Raw genomic sequence first — 17,856 nt, 5'->3', positions numbered from 1 at the left:
GCTCATGCTGATATGCTCTCTCATTGGCTGCAGCTCGTCACTACATCTGACCACACGTGGGGTTGAGTCGGCCAACTGCTCTGGAATATTTAGCTGGAATAATGCTGAATGTTGGATTTCCGTCTGCGAGGTGTCGGCGACGCGTCAGCGAGCCTCGTTGATGCGTTGTTCAGTAGTTCACACATAAAGAGCGGCGAGCGCCGAGCACCCGCAGATTTCTTCCCGATCACAGCCCGATCTGTCGGCGAGCTCGTTAACTTCCAAATCGGGCTCAAATCAGGCTTAAAATCCTTTAGTGTGAACTAGGCATAAGAAAAACCGAAAGAAACCCGAATTTATAGTACAGTACCCTTAATGTCCAGTAGATGGCGGTCAAAACCAGACGTGTATATGTGACTGCACAACAGCGATAGTGATTCAAAAATATCTGTTTTTTTGGGCCGAATCTTGTTATGTTTTTGATGTCAGTCGAGGGCTGGAGGGAGGAGGAGGGGGCCACAAATTGCCCGCAGGCCTGCTGAAAGGCAGTGCATAAAATATAATAATAATCTAAAAGCATAGATCAATTCAACAAATGTTAATCTTTTATTTAATAAAGCGTTTTATTGTTTTCCGAGGAGTAGGCTTACCACGATAGACTGTGTTAACAGTGTTACCGGTTTTAAGACGCAACACCGGTGACATCACTTTTCAACCGTGACACCGTCCCCACATTTTTTTTTTCACAAGTATTCGTTTTTTTAAATGAAATATTTATTTGAATTAAATGAAAAATACAATTCTGAATCATTTACTTAAGACAAGAACATGCACTATAATTAAAATCTGAACATACAATGCTACAATGCGTCATATTTTATCACGCAAGGAGAACGAGAGGAGTTGAAATTACAGAAAGAGAATGGCGGACGATTTACTGTCAAAACGCAATGCAAAAGCGCCTGTTTGGCAATATTTTGAGTTCAAACCGTTTTTTTTTTTTTTTCAAGTATTCGTTTTTTAAAATGAAATATTAATTTAAATTAAATGAAAAATATAATTCTGAATCATTTACTTAAGATGAGAACATGCATTATAATTAAAATCTGAACATACAATGATACAATGTGTCATATTTTATCACGCGAGGAGAAGGAGAGGAGTTGAATTTACAGAAAGAGAATGGCGAACCATTTACTGTCAAAACGCAATGCAAAAGCGCCTGTTTGGCAATATTTTGAGTTCAGACCAAAGCAAAAAGAGAACCTAGAGACGTTAATGAGGCAATCTGCAAACAATGCCTTACAAAGGTGCCAGCATCTGGAGAAAACACAAATAATTTATACACGCACATTCAATGCCCTTGATGTTTACTTGGGTTGCGGGTAGATAAGATCAAAATCCAATAATACGCAACGCACACACTCATTTTAAAAATCACACGACCATCATCTCACAATGTTTAATAATAATTAATGTAATTTTTTATTAAAACAGATGATTTAGCATTGCCACGCCAAAAGCTGACTGCAGAGAAACAAAGAAACCATTGCAGCAACCGCGATCACTTTTTCCCTAGCTGATCACTTTTTCAGCTGTTCTTGCACTTGATTATTATGAGAATAATGTTAAAAAAATCAATAATGAATAGCCTTACAAGAGTGTATCCTGTTTGTTTCTGTTTGTGTGTGAGTGTGTGTATTTTATCACTGAAGCACTCTCTTCAAAACAACCAAAGTGTCTTCATCTGTTTTCGTTCGATATAAAATATACAGAAATGAAAAAAATCAAAGGGTGGCTAGTTTGTGTTAATGTGTTTAAATATTAATAAAAATGTGCTTAGCCTATTTAAGCTTATTGGCTATATGCCGCCAAAAGGCAAGCCATTCAAAAAATGTAATTTTACTGTGTACTGGGTTATAATATATATTTTCAATAAAAACTAAATGTAGCATGTCTCACTGTCATTTAAAATGTGCAATTCATAACACTCCAGAGGGCCTATAGTCTAGTATATAAACTTACAGGGAGGTGTTGGTCAATAGTCATACTGTGCAGTGCGCATCACATCATTGAACTCAGTATCTCTGAGGGAGATAGTTACCAGGTAGCCAATATTAACTTGAGAGATTTTTCAAATAAAAGGTATTTTAAAAAGGAACAACACGAAAATAAAAATAAACAAATAAAACTGGTCCCATGGAGTTTGTTCTGCACTTGTCATCTTGCCAGTCAGTGTGTGTATAGCGCTCTTATGCTGCACGTGTTGGCAATTCCCGCAAAACTGAAAGTATTATACGAACGCATTTATAAGCAATTTTAAAGCAGAATAAAAAGAAGAAAAGAGGAAACCCCTACGGTGATACTGGTATTACCGGTGTTGTCACATGTCGATTAACCGGTGGGGAAATTTCCTCATCGTCACAACCCTACCGAGGAGTCAAACTATCTTCGGGTATACAGTAATCGAATAATCAAATGTAAAATAAGACTGCATAGTCTTTTTTTTCATAAACAATTCAATAAAATTAATCGTTAATTTGTAAAAGGTACAATCGGTACAATTTCTTTTGCCTTAATGCTTTTAAAACTTTTACACAGTCACAGTCCTTAAAAACACTTGCGAAATAATAAATTCTAATCCAGACTCAACATTGCAAATACCCGCGATGTGACTAATGTGAATGATTACGTTGTGATATCAATGCTGAAACGATATATTATGCAGCCCTAGTATACATTCTTTGTTTGTGTGTGTAACAAGAGTAAACAAGCTTCAGGACATGCAGATTCCACAATAACAAGCTGTTCTTCTGCTTGAGTCATATCCTACCTTTTATGGGGTATCTGCAGGGTCTAAAAATTGTGTTTTTTAAATTTAAGACATTTAAAGACTTTTTTTTAAGTGTTTAAAAAGTATTAAATTCACTGAAACAGATTCAGTGTAGGTCTTGTAGGTCAATTCTTGTAAACGTTTTTTTAAATGTGTCTTAATTTTCGATCCAAAACTCTTCCAATCACCAACAACACATCCCAATAAAATTTTTAGCAAAACTACTCAAAACTAATAGAACTGTGGTCTTGTGAAAACATTTTTTTTAAGAGTTTTTTTTTTTTTTTTTATTATGTTGAACATGTATACAAAGGTCTGCTTGTTTTGACTCATTATTTAAAATATGACTAATTATTTGTTTTTCTTGCTAGGCTGTTGAAAAATCTTTAGCATCTAGCTCTATACAAGTCTGAAATATCCTTTTTTATGGTCTTAAAAATGACTCAAATCTTAAATTTGACTTGGTAAAACCTGCAGAAATCATGTTTGAAGGTTTCATTGTTAGCTGAAGTTTCATCATCCCTCATCCCTCTATAATTCAATGGCTCACAGCTTTTACTTGTATTAATTTTATAGTTTTTGCCCTTTTTATGTTTTGCAAATCTTTATTTTTATTTCAAAAGAATAGCATTGATTTAAAATATCAATTTGGTTATAGCAGAATAAAAAATATATATTTTTATTGTATTTACTTTCATTTACTTTCTTTCTTGCTCAAAATCAGCATATTAGAAGGATTTTAGAAGAATCATATTACACCTATCACTAGAGTAATGTCTGCTGAAAAAAAAAAATTTAAATTGCACTATTATTTCCTTGTTGTACTGTTTTTACTGTTTGTTCAATCAGATAAATGTAGTCTTTTTGGGCAGAAGGCTATTTTAAAAATAATAAAATAAAAATCATGAAAATGTGGGGACTAAGTTAACATTTTTTATATATTGTAAAGCATTGTGTCTATTTATGGTTTGTTTTGGCTTGTGCTTGTTTCCAGAGTTCTTTGTCCGTGTGTTCCCGCTGTGGGGAGCGCATCACAGATCGCGTCCTGAAAGCAATGGGTCAGTGTTTTCATGCTCACTGTTTCCTCTGCACCACCTGCAACTGCTCTCTGGAGGGAGCTCCTTTCATCACTGATGACGACAACAAACCCTACTGTGTCAAGGATTACCATCGGTGAGCAGCACCGTCATCACAGACCAGCGCTTAGCTGTGCTGTGACTAATAAGCCCATTTATTTTCAGTTTTCAGAACTGAACAGTGATATTTTAGTGGCTTTTTTGAACAGTAAGATTTTTTTTTTGTATTATTTTTTTAATGTGGAACTATTGATGGGATGATAACTGGTTTCAAGGTTTACCCCAGTTTGGCAATTTTTGGAGATTTGAAACTAAAATCACCAGTAGGTGGAGTGAAGTCTCCATCTTTGTCACTGAACGATTAATTTAATTGAGTTAATTTTACAGCTTTTTCATTCACAAATGGCTTTCTGAATGGACGACTCAATTATTGTCTCATATCAAAGCTCAAGACACAACATGGTATTGAGATGTACAGTGGCAGAGCTGTTTGGAAGCTTTTTCGAGAAAACGGAGCAACATTTGGACAACAGTGATTCTAAAAATGCTACACATAGTTTGCGTTCTGATTTTAGGGATAATAACGATTCATTTTAAAAACGGAACCTAGAATCTGCTGTAACTAAGGCCCCGTTTACACTGTCAGGTCTTGATGCCCAATTCCCATTTGTTACCTATATCTGACCTTTTGCCTGTCCGTTTACACGTTATTTTAATTGTGACCCATATCCGATTAAATTGTTTACACTTGCTATACAATTTATGACGTCGTCCATGCGTAAAGGTGGGTTCTAGCATCTGCGCCACACTAGCCACAATGGAATAAATTGTCTTGTTTTTAGCTCTGCAAAATATGCGAAGTTCACCCAACTTTAAAATGATTTTGAGGCTGAGGAGGAGGGAAAGGGCTGTCATCGCAGCTTGTACCTATAAGGGGGTAAGGGGGGATTGTGCTTTTACAAAGGGAGATGCTTTTTGTCATTTTCCATGACATCCCCCAGATTCCCCTCCCTCAATTGGAGCACTGTGTAAGCACAGGGTGTTCGCAGGGACTTAAAAAGTATTAAAAGTTGATAAACCAGTTATGAAAAAATTAGCCTTTAAAATATATTAAAAAGACTTGATCACATTTTTATGAGGTCTTAAATTTTGTTTAAGCATTGTCCAAAGTGTTTGACTCCAAAAAAGCAGAAATATATATTTTTTCCATCTAATATTGACAACGGTGTGCTGGATCCACACGACTGGTTCAGGCCGAGGCACATTCGGCCAAGCTCCTCCATCCGTGTGATGTCACATAATTTTCGACAAACGCAAGGTGATATGACACTCTCCACATGTAGCGAAACCATAGAGCAGGGGTCAGGAACGTTTTCAGCAAAGAGCCATTTCTGATTTTTTTTGGTAAATGGATTTTTTAAAGAGCCATTGGGTGTGTGCGTCTGTGTTGTGTGTCTGTGTTTGTGTGTGTGTGTCTTTGTCTGTGTGTGTGCATCTACTTGCCGAGGTTACCATAGAAATTTAAGTTTCTTGCTCTTTATTGCTGTTGCGATTCAAATTAATCCACAGCGCCACACATGTGGTTTGTTTGAAACGTCCTTGTATTGTAAACTGAGTTATTCATTTTGCAATAAAAATACAATAAAATTGTAATTGTATTTTCAATAGGAAACTGATTTCTAGTGACAGTTATATATATATTTCCACTTAAAAACTATTGAAGAGAGACCGCTGGAGAGCCACATTTTTTGGTCAAAGAGCCACACGTGGCTCCCGGGCCATAGGTTCCCGTCCCCTGCCATAGAGTGAAACAGACGGCAAAATGGGAAAATGTAAGTTTGCATACTTCCGGTTGGAGAAAGACGAGTTTAAACAGTGGCTGAAACCTGTTGCTGAAAAAAACCGCGTATTTTATTCTTTTAAACTTTGTTTCTTCCGTGCTTATCTGAGTTCTGTTGCATAGTTGTGTGCTCCATTGATTTATTTAACTAGAACTGTTTATTATCAACTGTTTATTAAATGAAAGGTTTGATACTGATTAGAACTATGACGTCAATCTGACGACATGTTGACGTCTTGGCCCTGCCGGGTGTTTAAGGCCATTTTTGGTCATCATACAAACATCTGTCATCTTCTCGTCAATGACATGCATTTAAACAATTTCTGGGTCATCTATGTGTAAAGATATGGACATCATCTTGGACATTTCTGTGTATGATTTGATAGGAAAGGAATCACAGGACTGAGTTTTCTAATCCCCGTAAACGAGAAAAGAGCAGTGACTGCAGGTTGAAGGAAAGTAGTGGAGCAAAAGTACCGATACAGCACAAAAATGTACTCAAGGGAAAGTTAAAGTACACATTTATAAAACTACTTAATAAATTGTCATTTCTCAGGAAAAGCTAATCAATTACAGTCATTTGAGTATTTGTAATTTGTAACTTTACACCACTGGGATTCCTGCATATACCATGATCTAACAAAGAACTTAAAATCTAGACAATTTGAAGTTCCTTGTTAGTTTTTGTGAAGTTAAATTACATTTTCAAAAATGAACACAACAAATAAGAATTATCTAATAGAAATGACATAAAAAGATTACTTCAGACACAAATGACTTGAGTGGTATAAGCACACAATTCAGTTTAATTTAACGTGACAAAAAAAAACTATATTTTAACCGCTCACCTTCTTCTCTCTCTTAGCCGTTTCTCTCCACTTTGTGTAAGCTGCAATGAGCCAATTATTCCCGACCCTGGAAGTGAAGAGACAGTCAGAGTTGTTGCCTTAGAGAAGAACTTTCACCTGAAGTGCTACCGATGTGAGGTGTGAAGAGCCCTCCTTTCATTCAAGCCACAGATTACAAGACTCACGTTTAGAAGCTTAAAAATAACAAGCGTTTCCTCTTTTGTTGCAGGATTGCGCTCGCCCCCTTTCCATAGAGGCAGACGCTGATGGCTGTTACCCGCTGAACGGCAAAATCCTGTGCATGAAGTGCCACACCCAACGTAACAAGCAAGCCAAACAGTGATTTGTGGTAAGCTGCCACAAACCCAAAGCAAAATTGAAACAGCTGTACTTTAAAAAAAAAAATGTATTCGTCATGTCTTTGTAAGTGTTTTAAATTCAAATCTGTTTCATCTTCCTCATGCAAGTCTAGGCTTTTCTTGACAAAGCTTTTCTTGCTGCTTTTTTTCTGAATGGCCTTGCCTTTGGTGCCCTGCAGTCTGGGCCTCGAGATAATGTTAGTGCCTCCGTGTTGAATGTTAAGTACGACTCAATTTTTACCCCTAGATTGTTTGATATGTAAAGTGATTTTTAGAGCGTTTTGTGGCTGGAATTTTTACTGTAGTTGATTGTGTGCAGAGGTAATGTACTGCACTGCTGTCTCAGTTCAGCGAGCTCCCAGCATGCCTTTGAAAACAAAAAAGACCTGGAACATCCGTAAATTGTAGCACAGCTGACTACTGAGGCAAGACGTGAACGTCTGTACATCCACAACCATCCGTGCACTTTCATTAAGGCTTTTCCGTAGTCGATGAGAAGGGCTTGTGTGAAAAATGTAAAGAAAAAAAAGGAAAGGCCTACGTGATTTGTGTATTTGTAATGCATGCTTCGTTTATAGAACAAATTAGCAAGTATTTTAAAAAGCACATTCGTTTTGTCTTAAAATGTATTGAACAAAATATGTGTGACACATTGCGTTGATTATCATTGCCAGTATCAGTTTTTTATTCCATAAATTGTATTTAGCGATTGCATGAGTTTGGTGATTTAAGAGTATTTCCAAAGAAAAGCACATCAGTCACAGAGCCTGTAATAGAGGGGTGTCCACACTTGGTCATGAACAGTTTAGCTTCAGCCCTAATCAAAAACACCTGAACCAGCTAATCAAGCTCTAACTAGACATACTAGAAACTTCCGGACAGCTAGGTTGAAGCAAGTTGGAGCTAAACTAAGCAGGACAGCGGCCCTCCAGGACAGAGTTTGGACTCCCCTGGTATAATATTTAGCTAGAGATACGTTCTATGGAGCTAGAGCTTTTAAAAAAGATCATGGAGTGAACAGTACTATATACACAAAAGTAAATTCACACAAAGTGTTTTTCAACACGTTCCTGGAGGACCACCAGCTGTTTTAGAACACAGGTGGCAAATCCAGTTCCTGGAGGGCCGCAGCTCTGCTAATTTTCCAAAGTCTCCTCAGTCTCCTTATCCAAACACACTTGATTCAGATCAACAGCTTGTTAGCGGAGACTGAAAGACCTGTAATGGTTGTCACAGATACAGGAGACATGCAAAACATGCAGTGTTAGTGGGCCTCCAGGATCGTGGTTGCTTTAGAACGTCCTTAACTGAGCCACCTGGTTAAATAGAGCAGAATTCGTTACAGATTCAGATCCACAGTTATTCGTCTTCATTTTTAGAACAAAAATCAACAGTGTTAATGTAGACAGAATAACTTTACGATTTTTTTAACAATAAGCATTCTTTGGTATTAATGCACAGAATTCAGTTTTTACATGATAACATTCTATACCTTCTTGCTGTTCTTTTTCTTTTTTTGATGGAAAGAGACGTCTGACTAATACCACTCAATTTTTGCTTTAGGTAGTGCTAAATATTTTGAGAATTACATCCATTTATTCCATGCCTCTGAAACAATTATTGTATTTATCTTTGCGCCTCTGTTGTTTCCTGTTTGATGAAATGGAATAAAGCGATTGCTCCATTCACAAAAATATTAGATGACCAAATGAAAATTGTAATGCGTGATTTGCTATTACAACGTTTTTATCGTTTATGCTTCTCCGTTGCTTCATTTTCATGCTGGTATCACAACACTGCTGAATTCAGTAAGATGTCATTTATTCCATGTATTTTATCATTTAACTTTGACTTTTTTTGTAAACTGAACATCTAAATTCCTCTCTTAATATGTGAATGTGTGTATGTTTACGGTCAAAAGTATGCCAACGTATTATTTTTGCTATCATTGTTCTCCTTCCACATTTGTACTGTATTCTGAACTAATAAAAATGTCAACATGACAAACTGATAAACGTTTTCATTTATTTAACTTTCATTGATTCTCTTGTCAGAGCATATTTTTGAAGTGTTTACGTTTTTACCATGTGACGCTGTCCAAATATGTTCGTTCCCACGCAATGTGTGACGTGCTCTTTTGTGGTTTTGCTCCTCTCACACCCCTCAGTTCTTATCAGCCTGGACCAGCCTCACATACCCCACTGATAGTCAAGAGTGACGACGTCTGTGCATTTAAATTTGTCATTTTAAAGGTAAATATGAATATTAGCTATGCTGCATTTTAAAATTGTGGAATGAAAAAATAAAATGCTTCCAGCTTTTTTCCAAGCTGTGTTTCTGTTTCCTAAGTTTAACTGTGGTGACTTTATTCAATTGATGGATTTGAGAGCAAAATCTTATTTTGGACCTCATAAATGTGCCAAAAGGAAAGCTTTAGAAAACAAATCCAGAATTAAAGCAGTTGTGTAAGCTTTAAGAGAAGGTTCTTGTGGGAAGCCCTGCCATTACATGGTTATCAGACGGTGAAAGTGTGAACAGAGTGCGTGATGGGGGAAGATAGTAGTTGGATGACTTGTGGTTGACGGAAGCTGAGATAGAAAGAGGAACAGTGTGACGAAATAGAAAACTTCACAGGAAGACCAATATGTAGGAAAGATTCTGACCAAACAGCCATAGTAGTTGTATTAAGAAGCACATGATGGATGAAAACCCAGCTGTTCTTCAGGTAAGGCTTATGCCTTTTCTTTTGTTTACCAGCTTTCTGTTATAGTCGCAGGAAATAGCAGTAGAAAGTGAGATGGCATCAGGGAATCCCATCAACTAGATTCAAACGTAGATCACGCATGTAATGCTGGTTACATTTTTATCTGTTTTTGTTTGTTTGTTTGCTTTCTAGTACGTAATATTTGGGTATTGCAATGTATCCCAATGAAAATATTTCACACCAAAATTAAAACTTATAATTTAGTCACCTTTCAGTTACTCTAAACTTACATGGGTTTCTTCTTTTGAATGAAATGCTGAAAGCCAGGTGGTCATATACTGGCTTTCATAGTTAAACAAAAATGGGTCAGAAACGAAATAAGAAAAAAATAAAATAATTATTTTAACTCAAAAATACTTAATGATCTTAAGTTACTTAGTGTGTTATTGGACACACAGACTCATTCATGGGCATTTAGTTGAAGGAGAAACTACTCCAAAATATCAGTTTTGCACTATCATCCTAAATATAAAACATGTCCTGTTAATGTTAGGATAAAACCTAAAGACCTATTTTTAGATGTGGATCCATTAAAAATGTAGAGTTTCTTCCAAACACATATACAGTTGAAGTCAGAACTATTAGCCCCCCTTTGTTTGTTTTTTTAAATTATTATTATTATTTGTATATTTGCCAAATGATGTTTAACAGAGCAAGACGTTTTTCACAGTATGTCTGATATTTTTACTTTTAATTATTTTTAATTATTTTTTTTTTTTTTAATTTTTTTACTATAATTTTTTTACTATTTTATGGTCAAAATTATTAGCCCCTTAAAGCTATTTTGTTTTTGATAGTCTACCGAACAAACCATCATTATACAATAACTTATTACTCTAACCTGCCTAGTTAACCTAATCAACCTAGTTAAGTCTTTAAATGTCACTTTAAGCTGTATAGAAGTGTTTTGAAAAATATCTAGTAAAATATTATATATTTGTATATGTTTATAAAAATAAAGATAAAATAAATCAGTCGTTAGAAATGACTTATTAAAACTATAATGTTTAGAAAATGTCTTGAAAAAAAATCCTCTCCGTTAAACAGAAAAAATAAACGGGAGTTAATAATTTAGGGGGCTAATAAATCTGACTTCATCTGTATATATTTATATTATTATTGCTATTGATGTCTTTTTGCTATAAATTATGCATTATAGAAATGCATGAACAGTTTTTAAATATTATCTGTTTTGCCATGCATAGAAGGTGCTATGACAATAAATTCCAAACTTTCTCTACACTGTAAAAATTTCCTGGTTGCCTTAAATTTTTAAGCTGAATCAAATTAACCTTATGAGTCCATTAAACTTGCATTTTGTTAAACTGACTAGCTTGTGCAAATTATCAAATTAATTTAGAACATGGTTATCTAAGTTTAGTAAGTTAAAATGATCTAAAAACATATGCTGCCTTTCAGGACTAGTTGACGAATTGTAGAATTTTTTTTACAATGTTTGTGGCCACGTCAGTGGTCTGCATACTGAAATATCCATATTTTATTAAGTGTTCCATAGACCAAAGAACATGAGGGTGTAGAAACTGTGTATGTAAAACTTTTGTTTTAGACTACTGTTGTTTTTAACTCCTATGGCTCTTTGACTTCATTGCTAACCAGAAAAATCTTATTTAAACTGTATATTCAATTATTTATTTTTTACTGTTGATGTTTGTTAATTACTGAAATGCTCTTGCCATGAAAATAGCCTCAGTAGCTGACATGGCACTAAATAAATAAATAACGAATTATTGAATAATTGACTTCATTGCTCATGTTTTTTTTAAATGTTTAAACCCAACAGTAAACTTGAAAATGAGTGTAGTTGACTCAAAATTTACTGAACGTTAATTCTAGTCATTTGAAAACAGTTTTAAAGGTAATAAGTTACATAACCTCATTACTTCAACTTAAATAGCTTAAGTTGACAGTAAAGATAAGTTTTTTATTTTATTTTATTTTTTATTTTTTTATTAATCAAATCGTTTGTTACAATCTGTTTCCTCGGTTTCAGTTGCCTTAATCTTTCTGTTGTGTCAAATCTGACCTATTTACAACTTAAATCACTTATAAATATTGTGTTTACATCTGATTGCCTAAAGGCCTTTAAATATCTTCCACACTATGCACTTGAACATATAAAAGTGATGATCATCTATTTTCTTGAATTTTGAGCGTTTTAATCAACCTTGTTACACCTGTGGTGTTCCCGGTCAAAAGTGTCAGCCATAGGTAATGAATGGGTATCCAGGCTAAATTTATTCATCAGACAGAAAACATCCCCACACACACTACCCCAACTCACTCATTTCAGACTGAACAATGTCTTTTGTAGGCACACATCTCTTTTACAAGCTTATGTGCTGATCCTTCAGCCTGATCCCACAAGGAAACATAACTATTTTTATGTTTTGTCTCAGTTTATTCATATGAGTTCAGTCCTACAAAATTTTACAATTTTTGAAAGGAGGCGTGGCACCCAGCCCCACCCCTAAACCCAATCGTTATTACGGATGAGCAAGTCATACTAAACTGTATGAATGAGATCATACAAATTCATATGGATTAGCTAATAAACCAATAAGTTATGAATTGCCATGGAAATGTTGGATCCTCCAACGTAAATCAACTGATAAAACAGTGTATCATATCTTCACAGACTAGGGGCTCTATTTTGATGATCCATGCGCAAAGCAGAATCCACTTTTGCTAATATAAAGACGGAAAAATCCACTTTGCGCCATGGCGCATGGTCTAAAAGGGTTGAGCTTATTTTCTTAATGAATTATAGGTGTGATTTGAGAATAACCAATCAGAGTCTCATCTTCCATTCCCGTTGCGCTATGGTGCATTTGCTATTTACATGACGGCTTTGTAAATGGAAAAACCAAGCGTTTCACTAGCAAGAAAACAGTTAAACAGAGCATCTGCTGCGCGAGAATGAGAGATAAGTCTTCTCATTATCTACTTTCATTTTCGCTCTCGTGGATAGGAAAACCTTGTACGCACAGACATCAGTTAGCCTATAACTAATTAATTTCGTTAGTTAAGCGCAGAGATTTGTTTCAAAACTATTTCTAAATTCTGTTCTAATTTCCAGCAAACAGTTATATCCTAATACACATGCTGTGCCCCATATGGTCTAAAACCTGACAGGTGGGCAAATCTAAGCTTGTTTTTAATAAAACAAATATAAATATGCATTTAAGAAATAATACTGCTAATAATAATAACATTATACAAAAGCAAATTGTCACGAATAAACTAAAAAGCCCCCGAGATGAAGAAGGCATGAAAGTTTGGTTTTTATATTTATGTAGGCTAGAAAATAATATGTTTTGTAATATTTTAATTCTTTATATTTATATCCTATATATATCCTTAATATTTTAATTATTTTTCATATGTAAAGATATTTGCGTATTGCTCTACATCTTGTGTGTATTAAGCAGTGTGTTTGAGGTGCACAACTAACGCGCTCTGCGCTGGAGTTTAGACCGGCTTTGTTCTGGTCTATTGAAAAATCTATTATAGTTTCTCAAAATAGCAACGCGCCAGCAATGCGCATTATTATTTAGACCAGAACGCCTATGGGCCCATATATGAGCTCAAATGCATTTACTATTTAAACAGCATGGCACAAAACTTTAAAATGACTCTTGCGCCAAGCTAAAACTAGCAAACAACAATTGCGTCGCGCCTTGCGCTACATTGTGTTGGGTATATGATTGGGCCCTATAGGTGTCTGTTATGTGAATCCATCTGTGTGTGTGTTTGTTAGTTTCTTTCTTTCTTTTTTTATTTTATTCTTTTTGTTTATTTATTTGTTTCTCTCTCTCACTCTCTCTCTCTCTCTGGAAAGCACAGAGAAGAAATCTTGTTCCCTTTCTTTCTTTCTTTCTTTCTTTCAATCTCCGTTCAGCCAATCTCTGAGCAGGAGCACTTTTAGCTCAGCTTAGCAACAATTATTTTGTTATTAGACTTATTATCTCGCTCAAAAATGACCAAAGTATAACTAGTGCTGGTTCTGTGTCCATGCTCACCGTATATATCCTCAGTCACTACTCCCTATATCAGTACACTTGAAGGACTGAAAATTCGATCACTCAGAACACAGGAAAGGATAGCAATTTGTTTGTGCTTTGCTAATTAATGAATCATTCTGATGGATTAAAATTTCTATTTCTTTGGCCAGACCCTGTGATAGATGTAAGCGAGCTGTCTATTAGTAATGAAACAAAGTATTTAATTTTTTGTCATCCATTGTTCATTTTGTAATATATTTTTAGCGCCTATTTTTATTTTTATTGCAGTTATTTTATGTCTAATTCTGTAAATTCATGTTAAACACTACATTAAAACTTTGTTCACAGCTAAAGAATGTTAAATAAATAATATTCTATTAGTGGAGAAAAAATATTTTTGTGCTAATATAAGAGCAGTTAAAACAGACCAGTCAATTTTAACAGGGAACACTAAAGAAAGGGGCAGGATGTGAACATGACAGGAGGGTTAACTTATTGGGCTTTTCAGTACTCAGTTGGTTTGAGTTCTCTTCATTTATTGGCTTTTACTGCACTCAAATAGCTTTGTTTGCATAAATGGATTAAGTTCACAGTACTCATTAGAATTAGTTTTTGAACTGAAATAGATTGTTGCAATTGGTTTCCTGAAATGGTTTGAGTCGCCTTAACTTTTAGGGTTTTACATTGTAGTTATATGTTTAACAAGTGAAAATAGAAGGAACGTTATCAGGTTAAATAATCATATTGCTGATCCATAGTTAATATTGTTATTTAAATTAATTTATAATTAAGTTGCTGACATGGTTTAAGAATTTTTAAACAAAAATACATGAACATTTTCTTCTCATCAAAACCAATTAATAGACAAAGGCATCAAGCATCAGAGTATGATGAGTCTCATGCTGCAGTGCATGCTGGGAGAATCATTTGAAACTCATCCATGGCTCTATGGTGTGATTAAAATATATATATATATATATATATATATATATATATATATATATATATATATATATATATATATATATATATATATATATATATATATATATATATATATATAATCTTTTAATTATGCTTGGCATAACACACTGTTACAGAAGCTAAAGAAAAACTATGATGAGGAATGAGGTCAAAGAGCCCTATAAAGCAAACACTGAGAGAATGATTATATTCAGTGAATTTCAGGAGCCATCTGACAAAGATAAACTCAAGCAGGTTATTAATAACTAATAAGTGAAGCTGATGATACTGTTTGTGGAATTGTTTAATGATCCTCAGCTAAGATTTTAAGAGGTTGTTTTATTTCGTTTAAGGTTGTGACTAAAGTCAGCTAGTTTTGTGTTTCTCTTCAGTGATTCAGTTTAACCGTAGGTGTTCATGATTATGGCTCAATCAACACTTACTTAATTGCTTAAATATCTCATTACTTCAGCTTAAATAAAGTATGTTCTTGGTAACCATTTGAACTTAAATGGTTTTATGGTACTCAATTGATCTGAGTTGTTTTCATTTATTGGGTTTTTCTGTGCTCAAATAGCTTTCAAATGGATTAAGTCCACAGTACTCATTAGGATTTGTTTTTGAACTAAAATGGTTTGTTGCAATTGGTTTCCTCAAACGGTTTGAGTTGCCTTAACTTTTTGAGTTTAACAGTGTGCTAAAATTGCTTTGCGTACTCAAATGGATGAAGTTCACAGGACTCATTATGATCTTTTTTTGAACTTAAATGGTTTGTTGCAATGGGTTTCCTCAAATGGTTTGAGTTACCTTAAATTATTTGGTTTTACAGTGTGCTGTTAGCAATCACAATTACTGAAGGAAAGAGAAATAAACACACACAGTGGCCAATTACAGAATTAAGTTAAATAACTGTTGTACTAAAATAAACTACCTTCAGTCTCAGCAGAGGTTCATTAAACAACTCCACAAACAGCATCAGAAGCTTCACTTATTACTGAGCGCTTTGACTTTCCTATAGTTCTCATTAAGAATTAACAAAATGAGAAAGGTTTAGTTACTTCTTAACTTAATTTTTTTTCCTGGTTTCTGTAAACTATTAGGAGGGTAGTTTTGTAAAACACATTTATTATAGCAAAAAAAGCTGGAAAGTCAATGCTGTGATTATGTGAGGTTCATTTAAGAATATTCTATTCTTTTTTTATGGTTCGTTAAATATCTTTGTTTTTAATGACAAGAATAAACATGAAAGATATCTTCTTCCTTTACTGATTTAGGAAATAATAATAATCAAAATAATCATAATCATAATAAAGTTCAGTTACTATGAAGAAACACTCAAACCTTAAGAATAAGACCTTAAACCTCAACAATGGTAACAATTAAAATGTTTCATGCTGCTGAGTGTGGCACAGTACAAATATTCCATCATGCATTGCAGAATGAATAAATGATGTAGATTAATGTTGTTGGGGAACAAACAGTTTTAACCTACAAATGACCTTTGTCAGATGAAGAAAAGCTGAAGTCAGAGATTTAATCAAAGAAAGCAGAATCAGCAGAAGCAATTGTCCAACAATTATATTCTAAGATACAGTTGAAGTCAAAATGATTCGCCCTCCTGTGATTTTTCTTTTTTCTTTCTTTTTAAAAAAATTTCTCAAATGATGTTTAACAGAGCGTAGACTTTTTCCACGGTATTTTCTATAATATTTTTGTTTTTCTTCTGGAGAAAGTCTTAATTGTTTTATTTTGGCTAGAAAAAAAGTTTTTAAAAGCATTTTAATATTATTATTAGCCATCTTAAACAATACTTTTGTACGATTGTCTACAGAACAAACCATTGTTATACAATGACTTAAAAATGAGGTGTTAAAATAATTATGTTTAGAAATTTGCTGAAAATCTTCCTTCCGTTAAACAGAAATTGGGGGAAAATATATTGGGGTGGCTAATAATCTAGGAGGGCTATTAATTTTAAATTCAACTGTACGTCATGACTGTACTGAATTGCATTACACATGCTGTATTGGTGTTTTTTCCTGATTGGGTAAAACAAAGATAGACTCAGAAAATTTCCACAATGTGTTTAAATCCTAACAATATCTCCAATGATTACTTTAAAAAAAGGTCAGACAGTCAGTAGGCCATTTAGAGCTGAACCCAGACCTGTAAGAATGATCCACCGAAGAATAGAACACAAAGTACAAACTGTTTATACTTAAGGCTGTTTCTTGCACTCTTTGCCGTCTTATCAAAACTGCTAGAAGACCCATAGCAGACTAATGCAAAGATGGATAAAACAATTCACATCTAGTGAGAGCTGTTCAACTAGCACCAAACGCCCAGTTCCACATGAGAGGTCTCAGTGACCTCTTGACTGAACCTGAAGATCCTGAGGAAACAACTTGACATACAGAAAAAACAATGACACAAATCATAGTTTTACGCTGAAAAAGGATGACACCAAGGTCGTCATATTCACTTTATTCTCTGTGTACTAGCCATTTGAATCATTTTGGCTAGAGACTTCCGGTCGCATTTACTTCCATTCATTTTTAGATGTTAAAAACAGCTCGTTTTGCTGCCCAATGTTGCAAACTGCTATTTTCTTATTATAATATTCTATTTTATCTGTATAGTCATGCAAACACTTGTGCAACCATTTTCTGCCATTTAGCATTCCTAGTCATTTCTCCCATGAAGCAACTGAATCAGAAGTTCTAAAACAATTGCAAAAACCAGCGCACTTCCATATTAAAGAATAAGGTCAATTATCTAGGCCCTGAAAAATTTAACTTTATTAATAATCATAAAAAGGATATGTGTTAACATCCATCAGAAAATCTGATCCTTCACTGATCTTACAGCTTTCTTTATTTGTTTTTTTATGTTGAGACTTTTAGTAGCCTGTCAGCCTGTTTGTGAGTTAAACTGTTGACTTTGTTAATTGTCCCCATTGTTGAGATGATTAACACTGATGTCTCTGTGAGTCTAAATTATTCCATAAAGCAAGTTGTTTTTGTTAAAGATATGCTTAAAACCTTTAATAATTCTGTAGCATGTGCAAGAATGTTCATTTACTTTCAATGATGGATTAAATATTGGATAGCAGTGTTGAATTACACTTACCGGCAACTTATTTAGTTACACCTGTCCAACTGAGGTATGCAGA

At 34.4% G+C, this 17,856-nt stretch overlaps 2 protein-coding genes across 13 annotated transcripts in view; both read left to right on the top strand.

Moving 5' to 3' along the window:
- The window catches only part of zyx (zyxin), a 47,858-nt gene extending 38,908 nt beyond the window's left edge, over window positions 1–8,950 (top strand). For 3 of the 6 annotated variants that reach the window (XM_073925158.1, XM_021466716.2, XM_073925157.1), the window contains 3 exons: window positions 3,807–3,985; window positions 6,594–6,714; window positions 6,806–8,950. In XM_073925158.1, the coding sequence (XP_073781259.1) occupies window positions 3,807–3,985; window positions 6,594–6,714; window positions 6,806–6,919 (414 nt within the window). In that variant the 3' untranslated portion in view covers window positions 6,920–8,950. Of the gene's footprint in view, window positions 1–3,806; window positions 4,294–4,808; window positions 6,715–6,805 lie in introns of all 6 variants that reach the window. The other 3 variants (XR_012391503.1, XR_012391502.1, NM_001109824.2) reach the window with 2 other exon arrangements.
- A 90-nt stretch (window positions 8,951–9,040) lies between these two features.
- kel (Kell metallo-endopeptidase (Kell blood group)) overlaps window positions 9,041–17,856 on the top strand; it is a 39,495-nt gene continuing 30,679 nt past the window's right edge. For 4 of the 7 annotated variants that reach the window (XM_073925981.1, XM_073925980.1, XM_073925979.1 and 1 more), the window contains exon 1: window positions 9,608–9,660. In XM_073925981.1, coding sequence (XP_073782082.1) covers window positions 9,631–9,660 — 30 coding nt within the window. In that variant the 5' untranslated portion in view covers window positions 9,608–9,630. Of the gene's footprint in view, window positions 9,188–9,607; window positions 9,661–17,856 lie in introns of those variants that run through there. The other 3 variants (XM_068214110.2, XM_073925978.1, XM_068214109.2) reach the window with 1 other exon arrangement.

This window comes from Danio rerio, chromosome 16 (assembly GCF_049306965.1).
Source record: "Danio rerio strain Tuebingen ecotype United States chromosome 16, GRCz12tu, whole genome shotgun sequence".
NCBI classification, from domain to species: domain Eukaryota; kingdom Metazoa; phylum Chordata; class Actinopteri; order Cypriniformes; family Danionidae; genus Danio; species Danio rerio.
Note: the sequence above shows the minus strand (reverse complement) of the source record. Positions and strands in the feature narration are given on the sequence as shown.